Source organism: Myxocyprinus asiaticus, chromosome 3 (assembly GCF_019703515.2).
Source record: "Myxocyprinus asiaticus isolate MX2 ecotype Aquarium Trade chromosome 3, UBuf_Myxa_2, whole genome shotgun sequence".
NCBI lineage: Eukaryota > Metazoa > Chordata > Actinopteri > Cypriniformes > Catostomidae > Myxocyprinus > Myxocyprinus asiaticus.
The window spans coordinates 32,967,899-32,985,391 of record NC_059346.1 but is presented as its reverse complement, the minus strand read 5'-3'; the positions used below and the strand labels follow the sequence as shown (position 1 = coordinate 32,985,391).

Sequence of the window (17,493 nt, the reverse complement as noted above, 5' to 3'; positions counted from 1 at the left end):
AGTTGTTTGCGATCCGCCAGTAAACCGAGAGAAGAAGAAGAAGAGTTGGAACGACATGTTGCTTTTTTCTCATGATGTAAAAAGTATTTTTTTATTTATTTATTTATTTATTTTTTTTAAGACTAATTGTTACTAAAAAGGCGTCTCCACTGCATGTCCGTCGGGACGCAAGACGTGAAGTTTTATCAAGACGACTGGTCACACTGGTTTGACCTTTTGTTGAAATCATTAATTTCAACTGAAATTAAATCAGTTTGTGAACGGAGATCTTAAGACAGTTTCCTTAATGCACCCCTGTAAACGTGTTAAATGTAGGCATACAAAATCATTTTGGTCTCAAATCTCTTTATTCACTATATTATCACAAAATTATTCAAATAACTGATTCAATGGTCTTTTTTGTTTTGTTTTTTGGAATGTGATTTATTGGAGTTTATTGGAGATTGACAACACAATTAAAGTTTTTTCTTTGTTTGGGAAATATCACATACACAAAGCAAAGTGTATGTCAAATGTACCAAATATTAGACTTTTCTACAATGACCTTAAGATTTTTTGTTATTCTTTACTTTCTTTAAAGAACAATAGAAAAGCTGATAAGACATCTTTGCTGTTGAAAAAGATTATTGATAGAGATTCATAATTGTATTTTGGTGCTATAACTCAGAAGTATATTGTATTATGTATATGTATATTAAGATGCTCATGATTTATGTATTTGTATTCCCATTATATGTTCCAATAAAATACACCCACCCCTCCCCCATAAATGTGACTGAATGCATCATCACATGACTAAACATGACGTACCCCCAATACAGAGACAAGGCATGGCCTTGTATTTGTCCTCACATTATTTATATTATTAAGATATATTTGCACTATACCCAGTTATTAGTATATTATTATTATATACCTTTGCACTCACATTATTGTTAATAAGATTACTTAAATTTGCACTATGCTTACAGTTTTTATATAATAATAATGTTTTATAAATGATTTTTATTATTATTTATATATTTATCATTTGATTATCAAAAAAAAACCTAATTATATAGTGAGTAAATTGTTTACAAATTGCACTGCTGTAATTATATACAGTATAACCTATAAAATGTGTTTTTTCTAGTACACATTTTAATTCAAACAGGTTTGTAAGTATTTCCTCACATTATTATTACTGAGATACATTTGCACTTACTGTATATTTTTACTATACTTATAGTAAAGCAAGCATTTTAATGGTGGTGACAAAAAAAAAAAAAAAAAAAAAAACAACTTGTACAATAAAAACAATAATCACATGTTCGCTCTTTGACAAGACATTAAAACATAAAATCACATATTATAGTACAGATTAAAAATAGCATTTTCCAGTATTATTGAAATATCAAAAGAATTGTTACACCATTTATATCATACATCAGTTTAGTACTGATAAAATAAATAACATTTTCCAATATTAATGACACATCAGAAGAATTGTTACACCATTTATACCATTCCATGTATCATTATTTATAACAATCGTTTTAATAGCGACACAAACAATAATAACTGTACAAATAATTCTTAAGGGTGTACCGTCATGCACGAAACGTCACCAGATTAAAATCACATAATGATTTTTTAACTGATATCATATAAAGGTTTATACTGCATAGCTGGATTCGAACCCGCGTCCCTTTTACGGTTTGTGGTGGTTTTCTTCTAGCTCTGCGTACTAGCGTCAGTTTATGGCCGGGTAGCAGTGTGTCAGTCTCATAATCTGAAGGTCGTAAGCGCCAGCCTCACACGGGCAGCCTCACAGTTTTCCTTTGCGAAATCTATATGTGTACAAGAAAACGAAGACGCGTTGTTGGCGGCGTCAAGGGTATGTTGTTGTAAACACTATAGTTGAGCTACACAAGGGGCGTAATGGCTATCATCCACATCTACAGACGGATAGACAGAGGGAAACCTACATTACAATACCAGCTTTTCGAATATGAATCTAAGATATTTTATTAATATGAAAGTTTTGCGGTTTATGAATGTTCTTGTGTTTCAGGAACAGCTATAAGAATGTTGTATTTGTGGTGTTCTACTGCCTCCTAGTGGTAGACACAAAAATAGTTTTTGTTTTTGCCACTAGGGGGAAGTGGAACAACACAGAAAAAACACTTTCTCAATTACAATGTGTTGAAACGTAGATTGTAAGAAAATGGTAAAATGAGCTCACACATGGTGTAGTATATTTTATTTTATAAACAAGTTCCATCAAATACATTTGAGATTTCCTTCAGTTTGGCACTTGGTTATGTACAGCATATTCAATTTATCTCTGTTGTAAGCCTGTAAGTCAACCTTACTGTATTGCAAGCACTTCATGATTTAATTATAGAGCTGACCATTTTGTTCAGCTTAGCTTCTTAAGTAGTTCTGTTAATTTGTTCTCTCTTTTAGTAAGTAGTAAGGAAACAACACAGATGTTTATGCATCCCATTTGAGACCCAAATTGTCTGATCAGGTGATACCACAGTTGGTAGTTCATGAAAGAATGAGGCTGTAATGTTATTTTTAAAGTCATTACTAATTACTTTTTAATTTTTACAAAATGAAACCTTTTTTTTTAATCGACTGGTAGACTATAATGTCTATAAAGAGGGACAACCAAACTGACAAACAGTGTTTCCCTCCCTGTGAAGCTGCTAAAACCTAAAATCTCTGTTCTGTTTTCAAAGCATGTGCAAACATTTCTTTTTAAAAAAATTATATTAAATTATTAAATTTGATCTCATTCCTAATGATTTACCAAAAGCACCCTGTTTTAACCCAACCTTGATTTGAAAATAATAATAATAATTAACAAAAGAAAGAACAAACAGAGAGAGAATCAAAGTCATATAGCACTGAACATTAAGGGTTTGACTTCCTTCTCGTTTATAAATTCATCTTCATTTCTTTGGTAAATAGCATCTTTCTTACTGTTAAAGTACGGAGCTTGTATAGTTAGGTCTAAACTGTTCTGCCTTTCCCCATGTCTCCCACAGTCTCGGCAAGAAGGCAAATGTATTTAAGAAATTTAAAACAAACTTCTTGTATTCTATTTAAATAGAACATTTTTGCACAATTTAAATGGTTTGGTCAACCAAAATTATCACTGCCATCTTTTTCAAAGACTAACTTCATTTGTAAACAGGCAACAGAGGCAAATTAAATGAGATATGGAGCAATGCAAAGAAAGGCAAACATTTCTTCAGAAGAACACTAACTTACATGCTCAGTGCAACTGAAGAAAAATGACGGTTGCATTATCAAATAAAGAAAACAATGTAAAAACAATATACAAAGCAAATTAATAGAACAAAACACCGGTGAACAATAGACAAATAAAAACAATAATACAAACAAAGAAATAACACAAAAATCAAATCATTGTTTGTATCAAACTGTCTGAATAAGAGCTTTGGGCACAAACCAAAGGAAAAAAAAAAGATTTACTTTAAAGTCTTACAAAGTTAAGTCTTAAAAAAATAATAAGAGGAATAGATGAGAAAACAAATGATTTAACAAAATGGTGAGCTATGTTAAAGTTACCTATAACTTGCAGAGCAGCAACATAATTACAAAAAATAAAAACCAAAATTTAAAATACACATTTCATCCAAAGGCAATTCCTCTTTCAATGACAAACGCATTTTCAAATGGGTGCAAACAGATTAAATGGAAGAAGGAACACGCATGAAAGTCATAATAAATGCAAAATAGCAAGATATTTGTATTTAAGAAGCTAATGGTGATTAACTCACATTCCCAAAATAACGTACAAGGGAATGACAGGGTGAACACATGAAATTGCTTGTAAATGCAGTTACACTAGATTTGATGATGTGTATCAGTGGTGGCATATCACTTTTTATGTATGTACATAAAAAGAGTGAGGGCACAAGAGACTGTTTGTGCGTGGAAGTGTTTGAGAATAGGGTGGATGAGCCGCTGTGCCGTTATTGGGACCTAGCACGTATACAAACATGAGGTCGGCGTGCCGCTACAAATCCAAGTTTACAGTGACATTGAAATGAGCCAAAGGTGTTAATACAGCGTGCGTTCTTGCAGGGGCTCTGCCCTGAGCTTCGCCCTGCACACTCATCAATATCTAGAGAAAGAAAGAGAGAAGGAGACAACTTCAGACAGGGTGACCTCAGTTTAGTAAAAAAAAAAAATAGGAAAGTGTGTGCGCACACTGCGTCTTCATCATGTCGATATCATAACCAAACAAATCATCTTATACTGTATGTATAACAACATCTTTCTATCTATTTAACTTCAATTCTATAATTTCTACTTGATTTTATGAATGCGTATGATTTTCTTCGTTAGTAAGTAAATTCAAAGGGGTCAGTAAAGTGTAATGAACTTATCCCAGCAAGTTTAAAAGGGTCATGTCATGAGGAATAACATTTTCCTTGATATTTCGACATAAGAGGTAATTGTACTAAAAAAACATACAGTAAATCTTAGAACTCAAAACTTAATCCCCAATGCAATAAAAGCATTTATTGAAAGCCTCGTTCTCTACTTCCGCGACTTCCCTATGTCACTAGGGGACCATTAATTCATGACCGCCTCTACAACGAAAAACATCACCGCCTACTTTATGTCATCGCACCCTTGGCTTCACCAACTGGTGCTTCAGTTCGTATACTGAGAGATAGCAGGACAGAAAGGTCACAACTATTCCTGAACACCAAAGGCAGACCCATCTGGACTATTTTGATTTATTTTTGTATATAAACATGCACTACACAGAATGTTTTGACCATTGTCATGTATATGGGCGCTGCTTTTAAAAGACGCAGTGTCAAGTTACAACTCTGAAACGGAAATACCATTTTCTGCTGTGCCTCTTGCTCTTTTGAGCTCAAACGCATCATTAACATGTTCTTCGCATATCCGCACTATTTTTAATTGTTGGTGTATTTAAACATGCCCTAGAAGAATGTCCAACGTTTGAACGTTTTGATGCGTTTCCAGCAATGTGATGCTGTATGTATGTACGTCTATTCTCCATGCTTTGGACTATGTATGTGTGTTTTTTTCAGCTCATATCAGCGTGGATTGCTTGTGAAGCAGTCATAATATGATTCAGCTTTGCAAAGTAACTGTGATTGAAGGATGGGGAAGTTAAAAACACTTGGACCCAATCAAAAACGTAAGTAAACCGTTTCATTAATGAATATTTCAAATGTCATGACTGTTTGATAGCTGATGGTGCTGATGTGCTTGAGATGAACAGTGTATATATACGGATGCAATGTGCTGGATGTGCGTTATTTATATATATTTGAGGGGTTGCACAATGTTAACCAATCATAACAGTGCGCGTTTACGTTGAGGTTTTAAGGAGGCATGTAGGCCAAACCCGTGCGTTTCAGACAGAGGGCCAATGATCATATATTACTAAATTATGACTGTTGTGTGGCAAAAAAACTTTACTTACATTATCAGTGTACCTCAGTGAAGAGGTTTCCCTGAGGTTTCATGACCCGTTTAAAACTTTTATGTAGGAATTGAATTGACTTGTGTTTGACTATCTGCATTAATACTCACCTGTACAGCGTGTTCGTGAGTGATCCAGTACAAATCCAGGATTGCACTCACACATTGTACCCAGATAGGATCGCACACACCGACCATTAGCACAGCTACACTCATCTGAGTCTTCTTCTGAACTGTCTCCATCTGAACAAGTGACAGAAAGAGTAATGGAACATTCAGTCGGTTTTGTTACTGAATTAACTTTCTGCTTAGCTCAAGGTGAATGACACAGTCATGATTGGCTGTTTCAGGGTCACCTGGGTTGTAGTTGGAGAAAGCTGCCAAGAATTCCCCCTCTCCATCAGACTCAGTATCCAAATGCATCTCACACAACCTGTTAAAAAGCACTGCACATACACACACCAACAAAATAAATAGAGTAAAATTACTTTACATTACCTTATGCATGTTTACTTTACAAATATTTTGACAACCAGAATCATTTACTATAAAATCAGTATCAATCTTGATAAAGACCTCAGTAGCAAAATTATAGAGAAAATTACCAATTTAATTGAATTGAATTTTTTTTTTTTTTTTGCTAACTCAGGGGATCTCTGAAAAATCTAATCCCATTTGCATGGGATTATGTGTGATTGTGGTATATGTGTTGTTTTTTCACAGTGCTTCTCATTTATTTTGACCTTTGTCAAATAACACAACTTCAGCTGAATTTCTCGTAGTTCACCTTTCTTATGGATTTAGAATTTTGTTTTTGTTTTTTGCACTTTTGAGTAAAATAACAGTTGGTGCTTCAAGTTCTGCTGGCATAACATCCCATTTTAAAAGAGAATTGAAACAATAAGGAGAGTCCAATCCCTGAAACTGCTCACAATGGCCAATGTAGTAGCAGGGCCAGGTATGATCCTCACCATAATTATTTACCTTAGTTATGTACTTAATGTTATAATTTAAATAATCACATATTGTCTGGTTTATTTCAATGGGGTGTGTGTTTGTGTATCCAGATCACGCAAAAATAAAAATTCTGTCATCATTTTCTCACCAGCATGTTATTCTAAACCCGTTTAGAACACTAAAGGAGATGTAAGGCAGAAAGTTAGCCTCAGTCACTACTGACTTTCGTTATATGGAAAAAAGATGCAGTGAAAGTGAATGGAGACTGTCAGTCACTAACATTCTGCCTAACATCTCCTTTTGTGTTCCACAACGGAAAGATAGTAATACGGGTTTGGAACAACATAAAGGTTGACTGATGACACCCTCCTGTTCTAGGAGACGCATGACAGGTATAAACATAGATGCAATGGAGCTGGGGCCATTGTCGCTGTTACTCTGTTCCGACTCGTGAAAGAAAAGGGGCAAAGCGCATTTGAGTGCGGTCTTGTGTGTGAATGACAGAGACAGGTGAGTGGAGTTAAAGGTTTAGCTTCACTTTGACCACTTGTTTGCCATCTCCATTTCACTGCCAGAGCTGATCATACAGGTATTTTGTAATGGGCCGTGTTCACACGTGAACTCTAAACGGATTATTTCAGGTATTTTCTGGAAAAGGCTGTATGTGTGAAAGTGACTACTGACATGAGTTGATCAGTGGGAGTGCTACATAAATGTATCGATATTGCTCCTGCAGGAGTGGAGAAGTATTGTGCATTACCTGAATTTCTATTGGGACAGGTACGGCACTCTGGACCCCAGCCACGACCATAGTGACAGCAGCACTCAGAATAGGTCACCGTTAACTCGTTCCGAGGCATAGTACACATAAGATCCTCATCAACCTCTTGGAAACATATATCTTTATGTGCTGCAGTGCGGTCTGAGAGAGAGAGAGAGATGCATGATGGAAAATATAGAAGTGTAAACAAAATACAGAGATGGAGTGTTTACAGAAGAAAGAATATCCAAGGCAAATACTGCTAAAAATAACATCTTTTATGGTCCATGCTCAGCAGTCATGTGGTGAAGCAAGGCTTAGAGGAGAGCGCAAAAGCTTATGGACTGCAAAGCCATACGAAGACTATCTCTCTTAAAAATTAATACATTTGCTATTCATGTGGACCAAATGTATTCACCAATCACAGGCATGCATTCTGTAAATAGAACAAATGACTTGTGATACCCACCATCATAGACACATTGCTTGAGGGCTGCACTGAAGGTGAGAGGCTGCTTGCAAATGCAGTGGAAGGAGCCGGGAGTGTTGACACATCTCCCGTTCCTACAGTAGGAGGGGTCCTCACACTCATTCACATCTGAAAGGTGCACCACAGACACACCCGTTACTAAAGAGATATACAGAGAAGAAGAGATATAGAGAAAAAAGGAGGGAGGAAGACAAGGAGAGAGGCATAAGAAGCACACAGTCTTGGGCGAGAACTTCAATTAAAGTTTATACTTATTTAAGAGTTTATCATTATTTGAAGTAGTACTAAAGTAGACACGGCAAATACAAACTACTCTGAGAATCATCACCATTATACAAAACATTGTGTAATACATTCACAGAACCTTCTGTACACTATTTGTTCCACTCTTAACAACTCTTCCTCCAAGTCAACTCTTCATGCCATTTGTTGTGACGGTGATGATCCTGTAAAGCCCTACTCACCTGCCTGTTCCTCAGGTGTAACACATCCATTACGGTCGGTTGCCAGAATCCAGGGTGGAGTACAGATGCAATAATAGGAATCTTGGGTGTTTACACAGTGGCCATTTTTGCAATTAGCAGGGTCCTGACACTCATCCACACCTACGGAAAAACACACACATGCTCAAAACAGTGAAATATGACCTTTAAAAGAGTAAGGATATGTAACAATAACATGATGCCAGCATTAACCAAAGACAACTGTTAAAAATTCTGACCCCTAGTGGAAAATCCAGCTTAAGCTGGTAGCTGTGTTTTGGAACACGGTAGCTAGTTTCTAGCTGGTCATGAGCTGGTCCAAGCTAGTCATTAGCTGGTCCAAGCTGGGAGACCAGCTACCAGCTTGTCGTACCAGCTCAAGGTGGTCAAGCTGGTTTTTGGAACATTGTAGCTGGTTGACCAGCTAAGGACCAACTTAGACCAGCTCATGACCAGCTTGGACCAGCTTAGGACCAGCTTAAGATCAGCTTGGACCAGCTAAGGACCAGCTTGAACCAGCTACCATGTTCCAAAACACAGCTACCAGCTTAAACTGGATTTTCAGGGACATCTGATGTAGGATAGCTTAACTAAATATAGAATTAAATTTAACTAAATATTCAGACATTTGATTCTAAAATAGTGATTTTCTTTAACAATACTTTTGTAGTTAAACCAATTGGTTTAGACTTAATTCTCCAACCATGTGCTCATGAAAGCATGACTGAAGTAGTAATGCCCCAAAATTTGTTGACTGATTAAAAATAGAGAAAATGGCACCTAATTACAGATGAATAGCATCAAATAATAAATAAAAGTTACAGGAAATATTTTTATGCTAGTTAGGTTACAGATTGCTAGGGGGTTTAACGAGACTGTAAATAAAATTATATTTCGTATGGTTTGAGAAACACAAATGTCGCATTTATGCAGGTCTCATCTGTACATGTATTTCAAGTTGAAAAACAGTAGGAGACCTTAAACAATATTTGTCACACTCGGTTTTATATTCTAACTACGCCAGCTCGATTTTGTGCATCATTGTGTTCCAATGTGTCAGAATACAATTCATAACACAACGCATGTAAGCAAGTTGTGTTGCATTCACGTGTCACATGTAAGCCTTGCCACAAGAGCCACTATAGCGGACATTAGTGTGAACTGTCGGCTTCTACTGTGAGTTTTCTCTTTCAAGTCAACGGTTTGAAGTAGTGTTGCTGAACATATAAGTTAAATTCAATATTTCTATAGTAACTTCCCTGAATAATAACAACACATCTGGTTTTATGGACAAAACTTGTCAAGATAATTACTCTGTCACCTTTTTGAGTACTGAGGTTTATTACCGTCAAAGTAATGCAAGAAAACACTTCAAGTATGTTCAAACGGACTATGCATTGGCAAAGCATTTACCAAGTGCTCGCGTCTGCGTGAAGTATGTGTCATTGAGTCTACATAATACACCCCACGAGGATGATGTTCATAGCACTCGTAGACAGCGCGTCAATCTCATAATCTGGTGGTTGTGAGTTCGAGTCTCTCACGGGGCAAAAACTTTTTAACATGTAATCTTTACTACTTGTGTAACACCCATTTATACACACATACCTGTGACTGTGGGAAAGACACACTTTTTGTTAGCAGCGTCAGGGACCCAGGGTGGATTGCAGGTACAGTAGAAAGAGCCTCGAATGTTTACACAATGTCCATTTGTACACAGGGACTCATCATGACATTCATCTACATCTATAGAGAGAGAAAATGGTTTACGAATTGTTAGTGTTTTGAGTTGGATAAATATAAGGGTTTAAAATCCATGTATCATTCGTTCATTTCATAATCAGTTAGGAATTCAAAATTGGAAAAACAAAAAATATTTGTTATTTTATTATTCGTTTACAAAACCAATATTAAAGGTGCAATATGTAACAACTTTCACGTAATATTTGGCTTTTTTATTTTGCCAATGTGTGAACGGTTTGTAATGCAACTTAAAAAATGAGCCCTTCCCGGACTTCTTAGGTTGCCTATTAAAGCCTGTAGACTGATTTTCATGCGAAGGGAGCGGGTCGCTTTTGCCGGGAAAATCCAAAGGATGTGATGTTTATGCGCACTACCGAGAGCCTTGCCTCAATGCTTCTCTTCCGCTATTCAACAGCAGGGTTCGGAGGGTTACTTCTGAAATGTATTTCACTACAGATTACAGAATACATGCTGTAAAATGTAATTTGTAACGTATTTCGTTAGATTACTCAAGGTCAGTAATGTATTCTAAATACTTTGGATTACTTCTTCAGCACTGGTAGATTTTTTCACTTGTTTTTACTATAAAAACTCTGCCAGTACAGTAAGACAAAATACACGTTAAAAATACATTCTCTGAAAAACCTAAATATCTTATGCAGTGTTGTTTCTAAAACAAGATAAATCGAATTGATCTTGTTTTAAGGATTTTTAGATATTTTTACAGGAAAACAATACAAAAATTATCATCAAGAATACGATTTTTGCCCTAATATCAAAGGTCTTACTAGAAAAAAAGAAATTATGATCTAACCTGAATTTTCTTGATAAACAAATATGATCGTGCCTGGTAACGTGCATGTAAAATGGCTAGAAATAGCATTTTAGCTTAGCGTAAAGCTGACAATTTACACAAGGTTTATTTCTATTTCTTCTGCTCCAAATTTACTTCAAATTTACTTCTCTATCTACTCGTATGAATGTAACATCATAAAGAAAGTGTTTCATCGCTGTTCAAATGCACTTTGGATCGCATCATTTATATGTATAAATGTTTTCCATCTGAAAGGACTAAATATTAAATGAAACAAATGACAATAAAATGCAAAGTAATCTCTTCAGTAATCAAAATACTTTTTGAATGTTACTGTATTCTAAATACCAATGATTTAAATTGTAACTGTAATGGAAAACAGTTACTTATATTTTGTATTTAAATACGTAATCCCGTTACATGTATTCCATTACTCCCCAACCCTGTTCAACAGCGACAACAAACAGCAACACTAGGTAATGTTATCATAGAGATGGAATCAAGTAAACAACCGGCTCCCAGCACAACACCGACTCCTACACAAACTCTGAGTAAGCCAAAACAAACAAACATTTATCTACCGAATCCAGTCTGGCTAAGTGGGAACGTGATCGTGGTCGAGCGAAAACTAGAGTGAACATCAGCAGGGCATTTGATTCTTGGAGGGACCTTCGTTCGGTTTTGGGGATCGAAACCGACCCTGAACTGCCATTCTTTTTGTTGGACAGGTAAGCTTACATAACTGCAAAGCATGTGAAATATAGTGCCATAAGGACTGATCTGTGTAATTTAGCTAACTTGATCTTGCCTGCACAGTAACTGTCATAAACAATGTTAATCTGTAATTATTCAGCAAGGTAAACTACAATAACACATGAAATGAATACTAGACAACGTTCAAGATAATTCAAAAAGCTCCATTGGTTATACAGAAAATATATTAATTCTATTATTATAAAACAATAGCACATCGATATATCAAAATGACAGTTATGATGGAATCACATCAATACTGAATTGTGTCAACATATTTATAATGTACAGTCTATTTTATAAACAGATACTGTCATCATCCACCAAATTTAACTAACAGCTATTGATAAAGCTGGCTAGCTAGCTAATGCTGACATAGGCTATCGTATAAATGCAGTCAATGTATCTTGCAAAGAAAAGTGATTACTTCAAACTACAGTCTCGCATAGTCAGACCTATATCCACACTTTGTTTTCGCCCTGTTCCAGCACTGGAGAGTCAAATATAATATTCAGTCTCAAAGTTGGTAGTAAAACAATCATAACTGTGTAATTTTAATTATGATACTTCATCTGTCAGCATGATGCTGGTGAATCACGTTGTCTCTTTGTACGTTACATCATTGTTTTGGCTGATGCTCGCGTCCCAATGGAGTGTGTGCATGAGCGCGAGCACGAGCAATAGGTAGCTGGCTGCAGTTCACTTAACGGCCACAGGTGTCATTAATAACAAGGGTTTCTGAATCTTACATGTTGCACCTTTAAAAAAAACAAATACTGACTTGTTTTTTGTATTTTCGATTTAATGCTTAAGTTAAAAATAGAACATTGGAAAAATAGCTACGGGACACTGTGCATTCTGATTATTTGATTTCACTAATATATGGCATGAATATTTGATTCACACACATGGGTGGACCTGAAACGCCCCTTTCTTCTGATTGGTCAACCTGCACCGTCATCTTTCTCAGTGCCGTGAGACAGAATAAAAGTTCTCTGCTGTTTAATTGTTCAGATAAATTTGTCTCAGTTAATATTAAATTCTTTACTATTTATTCTCCAAAACGTGCCACGTTTATTGCAGCCGAGCTATTTCTCTCATCAAATAGTCAGATTTATCTGACAGCCCTACACATACACCTGCTGGTCTCTGATGTTGCTTCGGTTTGAAAAGGCATGGTTTTAAATGAGATGATGAAAATAATCATGCACTCATAAGACTATTGAAGCATATCTATGTTCTATCTAGAAAAAAAAAAAAACATTATTTAAAAAACAAAAAAACAAAACAAAAAAAAAAACATTTCACAGGTTTTAGTAGATCACCAGAGTGATGGCTGTGCATATGAATGTACAGTATTCACTTATATTATGGGCAAAAAAAAAATCACTAAAATTAACGAAAACATTATTTTCACATTCCAAAGGTTGTAGTAACTTTCCAATGAGCAGACAGACTTACTACAGGTGAGATTTTTACAGTAAGTCCAATAATATAAACAGTGGCATTATATAAACAAACTGGCATTTAAAGGGTTAAAATCCTGAAAATGAATGAATAGTTGGTAGTTGTTGTCAGGACTGATGTTGGCTAAAAAAAAAAATTAACTCATTGAAAGTGGAAAATAATATCAATATATAATATTATGGACATTTTTGTCCTCAAAGGACCTGAGTAACTTTGAGTAACTTTTTTTTTATGGACGCACAAGGGTTAAACAGCAGAAAACCTTTATTCTGTCTCACAGCATTGAGAAAGACGACGGTGCAGGTTGACCAATCAGAAGAAAGGGCGTTTCAGGTCCAATATTGGGGCATGAATCAAATAGTCATGCCATATATATATGTGAAATCAAATAATCAAAATGCAAAGTGTCCTATGGCTATTTTTCCAATGTCCTATTTTTAACTTGATCATTAAATCAAAAGTAATTATTTGTTTTTTAATATTGGTTTTATAAACAAAAAATGAAATATCAAGTCGTTTTTTTGTTTTTGAATATGAATTGAACGAATGATACGCTATCAGTGTGTTTGTGTGTTTCAGAGGAAGTTTCCGGATTGTTGTATGTGTGGTATTCCACTGTCCCCTACTGACAGAAAAAAATATTTTGTTTTTCTACCAGTATGGGCCAGTATATCACCACAGAAAACTCTTTTTTAGCTGTATCAATCTGAAAAATAGCTGTTTGTATGCTTGTTTTCAATATTTTTTGTTAAGTAATCTAATATGCACTCAAACTTTCATTTGTACTTTTTTTTTTTTACAAGCGAATGAACGTCTAAACTAAAAAACAGTAAATGATAAAAACTGAATGAATAAATAAATGATTAATTTTATTTAGTATTTATTGATTTACCAAGGAATAATTACAAGGACTAATCCTTTTATAGTATTGTAAACGTTAATTATAGGATTCAATCTGGGAATCGATTCAATATAATATTTGTATAGTTCCTTTTACAATACATATTGTATTGATCCAAAGCAGATAAGGATCAAATTAGCTCTTTGCATGTACCAAACGTTGAAGTAGTTATATTAAACTCTAAAGTACTTAACACAATGAAGAGTCTTATGAAAAGCATTGGTATGGACAGTTTTGTTACGGAAAGGCTTGTTAGAGTGTTTATAAACTGCATGAACAGACATGAGAAATTGTCTGTATGTTCTTGGCAGTGTGTATATGAACAAGCAAATGTGTGCATTAATGAATTTACCGATACATTCCAGTAGATTGCTGTCATAGTAGAATCCCTGCTGGCAGTAGCATTCAAAGCCTGGCTGTGTGTTCATACAACGTCCCTCCTTACAGATCTCATTAGAGAACAGGACACACTCATCAATGTCTACAAAGAGAAAAACAAAGAATCATATGTTTATTATTAGTGTGTGTGTGTGTGTGTGTGTGTGTACAGTATGTATTGTATGGATGAATTACACATATATGTGCACATGTACCTCTGTGTACTGCTAATCCATATTCTATCTTTCCCTCCTCATGGTAAAATCCTCTGCCGACTGGACAAAGAGAGTGATACTCCGCTAGAAACAACAGACACCATTAGTCCAACACTTGTAAATCTACTTATCTATTAATGTACCCATTCATGAATAAATCTTGACCTCTCTTAATCTAACCTGAGTGGTAGACTGGACAGGGGTAGATCTCGCAGTGATCACCCCATCCCACACCAATAGAACAGCAGCATTCCTGCTTTGTAACATTGGTTGCCAGAACACTGTCACAGAACACTGTGTCATCCAGATTTAGATAGCATTCCTTCTTGTAATTCAGGTCCAACTCAACCTCTGTGGTGAAACACATACACATACACACACACACACACACACTTTTGTTTAACAAAGACTTCTGTAATACAAAGCAATTTCTTTACGCAAAAACAGACACTTAAACTATTGTTGAGGGATAGTTAGCCCAAATATTAAAATTCTGCCATCTTTTACTCAACCTCATGTTATTAGACTTTTTTTTTCTGTTAAAGACAAAATGAGACGTTAGGCAGAATGTTAGCCTTAGAATGGTGACTCACTTTTATGGCATCGTTTTTGGCAGCTTAGGCTAACATTCTGTTTTTTGGATGAACTATCCCTTTTAAAAAGTGAAAAAACCTCTTACCCTCACAGCTGTGTTTGTCTTCAGATAGTATGAAACCATCGTTGCATACACACACATATCCACCCTGTCTGTTTTCACATACACCATGAGGCTGACACAGACTCCTGTCCACAGCGCACTCATCTATGTCTGAGAGAGTGAGAAATGGTGAACAAGGACAAAGTCTGGGGTGGCAGTAAGAAATCTCTGTATCTATGCGTGTCTGTACTAGGTTTGAATGTTGATGTACGTGTATAAATACCTTGGCACCGGCGACCACTGACCAGCATATATCCTTTCTGGCACTCACAGCGGTAGGAACCCATTGTGTTAATACAGCGTCCTCGCTGGCAATTGGAGGCTCGTTCACACTCGTTGATATCTAAATAGATCAAAAACAATATCTTGCTCATCAATATTGTGCTAAAATACACAATAAAGTAACAAGCTTTGATTAAACAACTGTTCTCCTAGCTACTCTGTATTTTACTGCGCAGCAGTAAACTATTAGTCTATTAGACATTAAAACATGTCATGGACAATATGTTTTAATGAAAGGATGTCACTTTTCTACGGAATAATATGTAGGAACCATTTAATAAACAAGCAATAAGGCACAGGCTTTCGTACCGTATTGCATAAATGTGCAGTGTTATCTGTAAAAATGAGTTTGGAGTGTTACATTAGTTGGTAATAGCTGACCTTCACAGTGGCTTCCCTCTTGTGTAGGCTGGAAACCAGGGTAACACTGGCACCGGAACGATCCTTCCGTGTTAATGCAGTGACCATTAGCACAAAGACGATTATCCTGACACTCATTAATGTCTGTAGACAAACCAATAAATACATACAGTGGGTTCAAAAGTCCACATTGAAAATCTGGGTTTTAAAATCTAATTTTAATTTTAGGAATATGAAAAAATAATGTTATGATGTAAATTGAATAAGACATATTTAAGATTCTGTGCCATTTCTAGAATGCTAATCAAATGACCATGTTAACTCTTTTGTACAAAAGATCTCCATGCTTGCATAACTTGTGCATGCTGTCATTAAAGGAATAGTTCACCCAAAAATAAAAATTAACTGATCATTTACTCACTTTCAAGCCATCCCAGATGTGTATGACTCTTTCTATCTTCTGCAGAACACAGAGATAGATTTTTAGAAGAATATTTGGTGACCATTTGGGAAGAATAACGGTGACCAGACCTTTCAAGCTCCAAAAATCATATGAAGGCAGCATTAAAGTAATTCATATGACTCCAGTGTTTAAATATGTATACTCAGAAGCAATATGATATTGTGGGTGAGAAATAGATACGTTTTTTAAGTCCTTTTTTTTTTCTATAAATCTCCACTTTCACTTTTACATTCTTTCAAATTCTGAAAGTGAAAGGTGAGATTTATTGTAAAAACCCAAATATATAGTTTTTCTCACCCAATGTGATTGCATCGCTTCAGAAGACATATATTAAACCACTGGAGTCATATGGACACTTTTATGCTGCCTTAATGTGATTTTTGGAGTTTGAAATTTCTGGTCACCATTTACTTGCATTGTGAGGACCTACAGAGCTGAAATATTCTTCTAAAAATCTTTGTTTGTGTTCAGCAGAAGAAACAAAGTCATACACATCTAGGATGGCATGAAAGTGAGTAAATGATGAGAGAATTTTCATTTGTAAGTGAACTATCATTTCTGCAAAAGAGAGACCTATCAAATACTGACAAATCTGAAATTCATGTTATATTTTCAATTCAACTTTTCATTCAAAACTGTAATGCTGACAACATAATTTGTATTGAATTTTTTTTTTTTATTAGAAAAATGCTTAAAAAAGCACTCTCAAGTGGACTCTTGTAAACCCCATTGTAATTGCAAGCACACACATCCACATCTGCTCAAATCTGTTATGTAAATGTTGGTAACAATTTTTTTCTAGAATGAACTTGTGCAGAAAATTATATAATACAAATAAAATTAATCAATGGTAGTATTAAGTTACCATCTTGCACCATGTTATATAGTTTTTTTTGGCTGCGTGCCACTGACCTCTGCAGCCTTTGCTGTCAGCCTCAGGCAGGAAGCCCTCATTACAGAAACAGCGATACGATCCCCGCAAATTCTCACAGCGGCCATTCAGACAGACACCACGCTTTTGACACTCATTGATATCTGATAGGCAGATAAAGAGAGAGAGACCACACTTAGACATTCCTTGTAAGATTACCCTAATGTCAAATAAATTAAAAAAACTAGCACAAACTAACATTTGTCATCCTAACAGTTAACATTAGCAACTGCTTTGGTACTGTTTTCATAATGGCATAAATGTTAAATGTTACTCTATAAGCCCCCGCTGCAGCCATTAGACTGCAATAAGAGCT

At 35.5% G+C, this 17,493-nt stretch overlaps 1 protein-coding gene across 2 annotated transcripts in view; it reads right to left on the bottom strand.

The window, feature by feature from the left end:
* Positions 1–2,225: 2,225 nt before the first annotated feature.
* The window catches only part of LOC127427814 (latent-transforming growth factor beta-binding protein 3-like), a 59,034-nt gene continuing 43,766 nt past the window's right edge, over positions 2,226–17,493 (bottom strand). The window contains exons 17-30 of one of the 2 annotated variants that reach the window (XM_051675621.1): positions 17,159–17,281; positions 15,805–15,927; positions 15,365–15,484; positions 15,124–15,252; positions 14,625–14,795; positions 14,445–14,528; positions 14,204–14,332; positions 9,782–9,919; positions 8,156–8,296; positions 7,671–7,829; positions 7,202–7,363; positions 5,841–5,930; positions 5,596–5,727; positions 2,226–4,141 (exon numbers count right to left, since the gene is read on the bottom strand). In XM_051675621.1, the coding sequence (XP_051531581.1) occupies positions 3,990–4,141; positions 5,596–5,727; positions 5,841–5,930; positions 7,202–7,363; positions 7,671–7,829; positions 8,156–8,296; positions 9,782–9,919; positions 14,204–14,332; positions 14,445–14,528; positions 14,625–14,795; positions 15,124–15,252; positions 15,365–15,484; positions 15,805–15,927; positions 17,159–17,281 (1,853 nt within the window). In that variant the 3' untranslated portion in view covers positions 2,226–3,989. The remainder of the gene's footprint in view (positions 4,142–5,595; positions 5,728–5,840; positions 5,931–7,201; positions 7,364–7,670; positions 7,830–8,155; positions 8,297–9,781; positions 9,920–14,203; positions 14,333–14,444; positions 14,529–14,624; positions 14,796–15,123; positions 15,253–15,364; positions 15,485–15,804; positions 15,928–17,158; positions 17,282–17,493) is intronic. The other variant, XM_051675629.1, reaches the window with a different exon arrangement.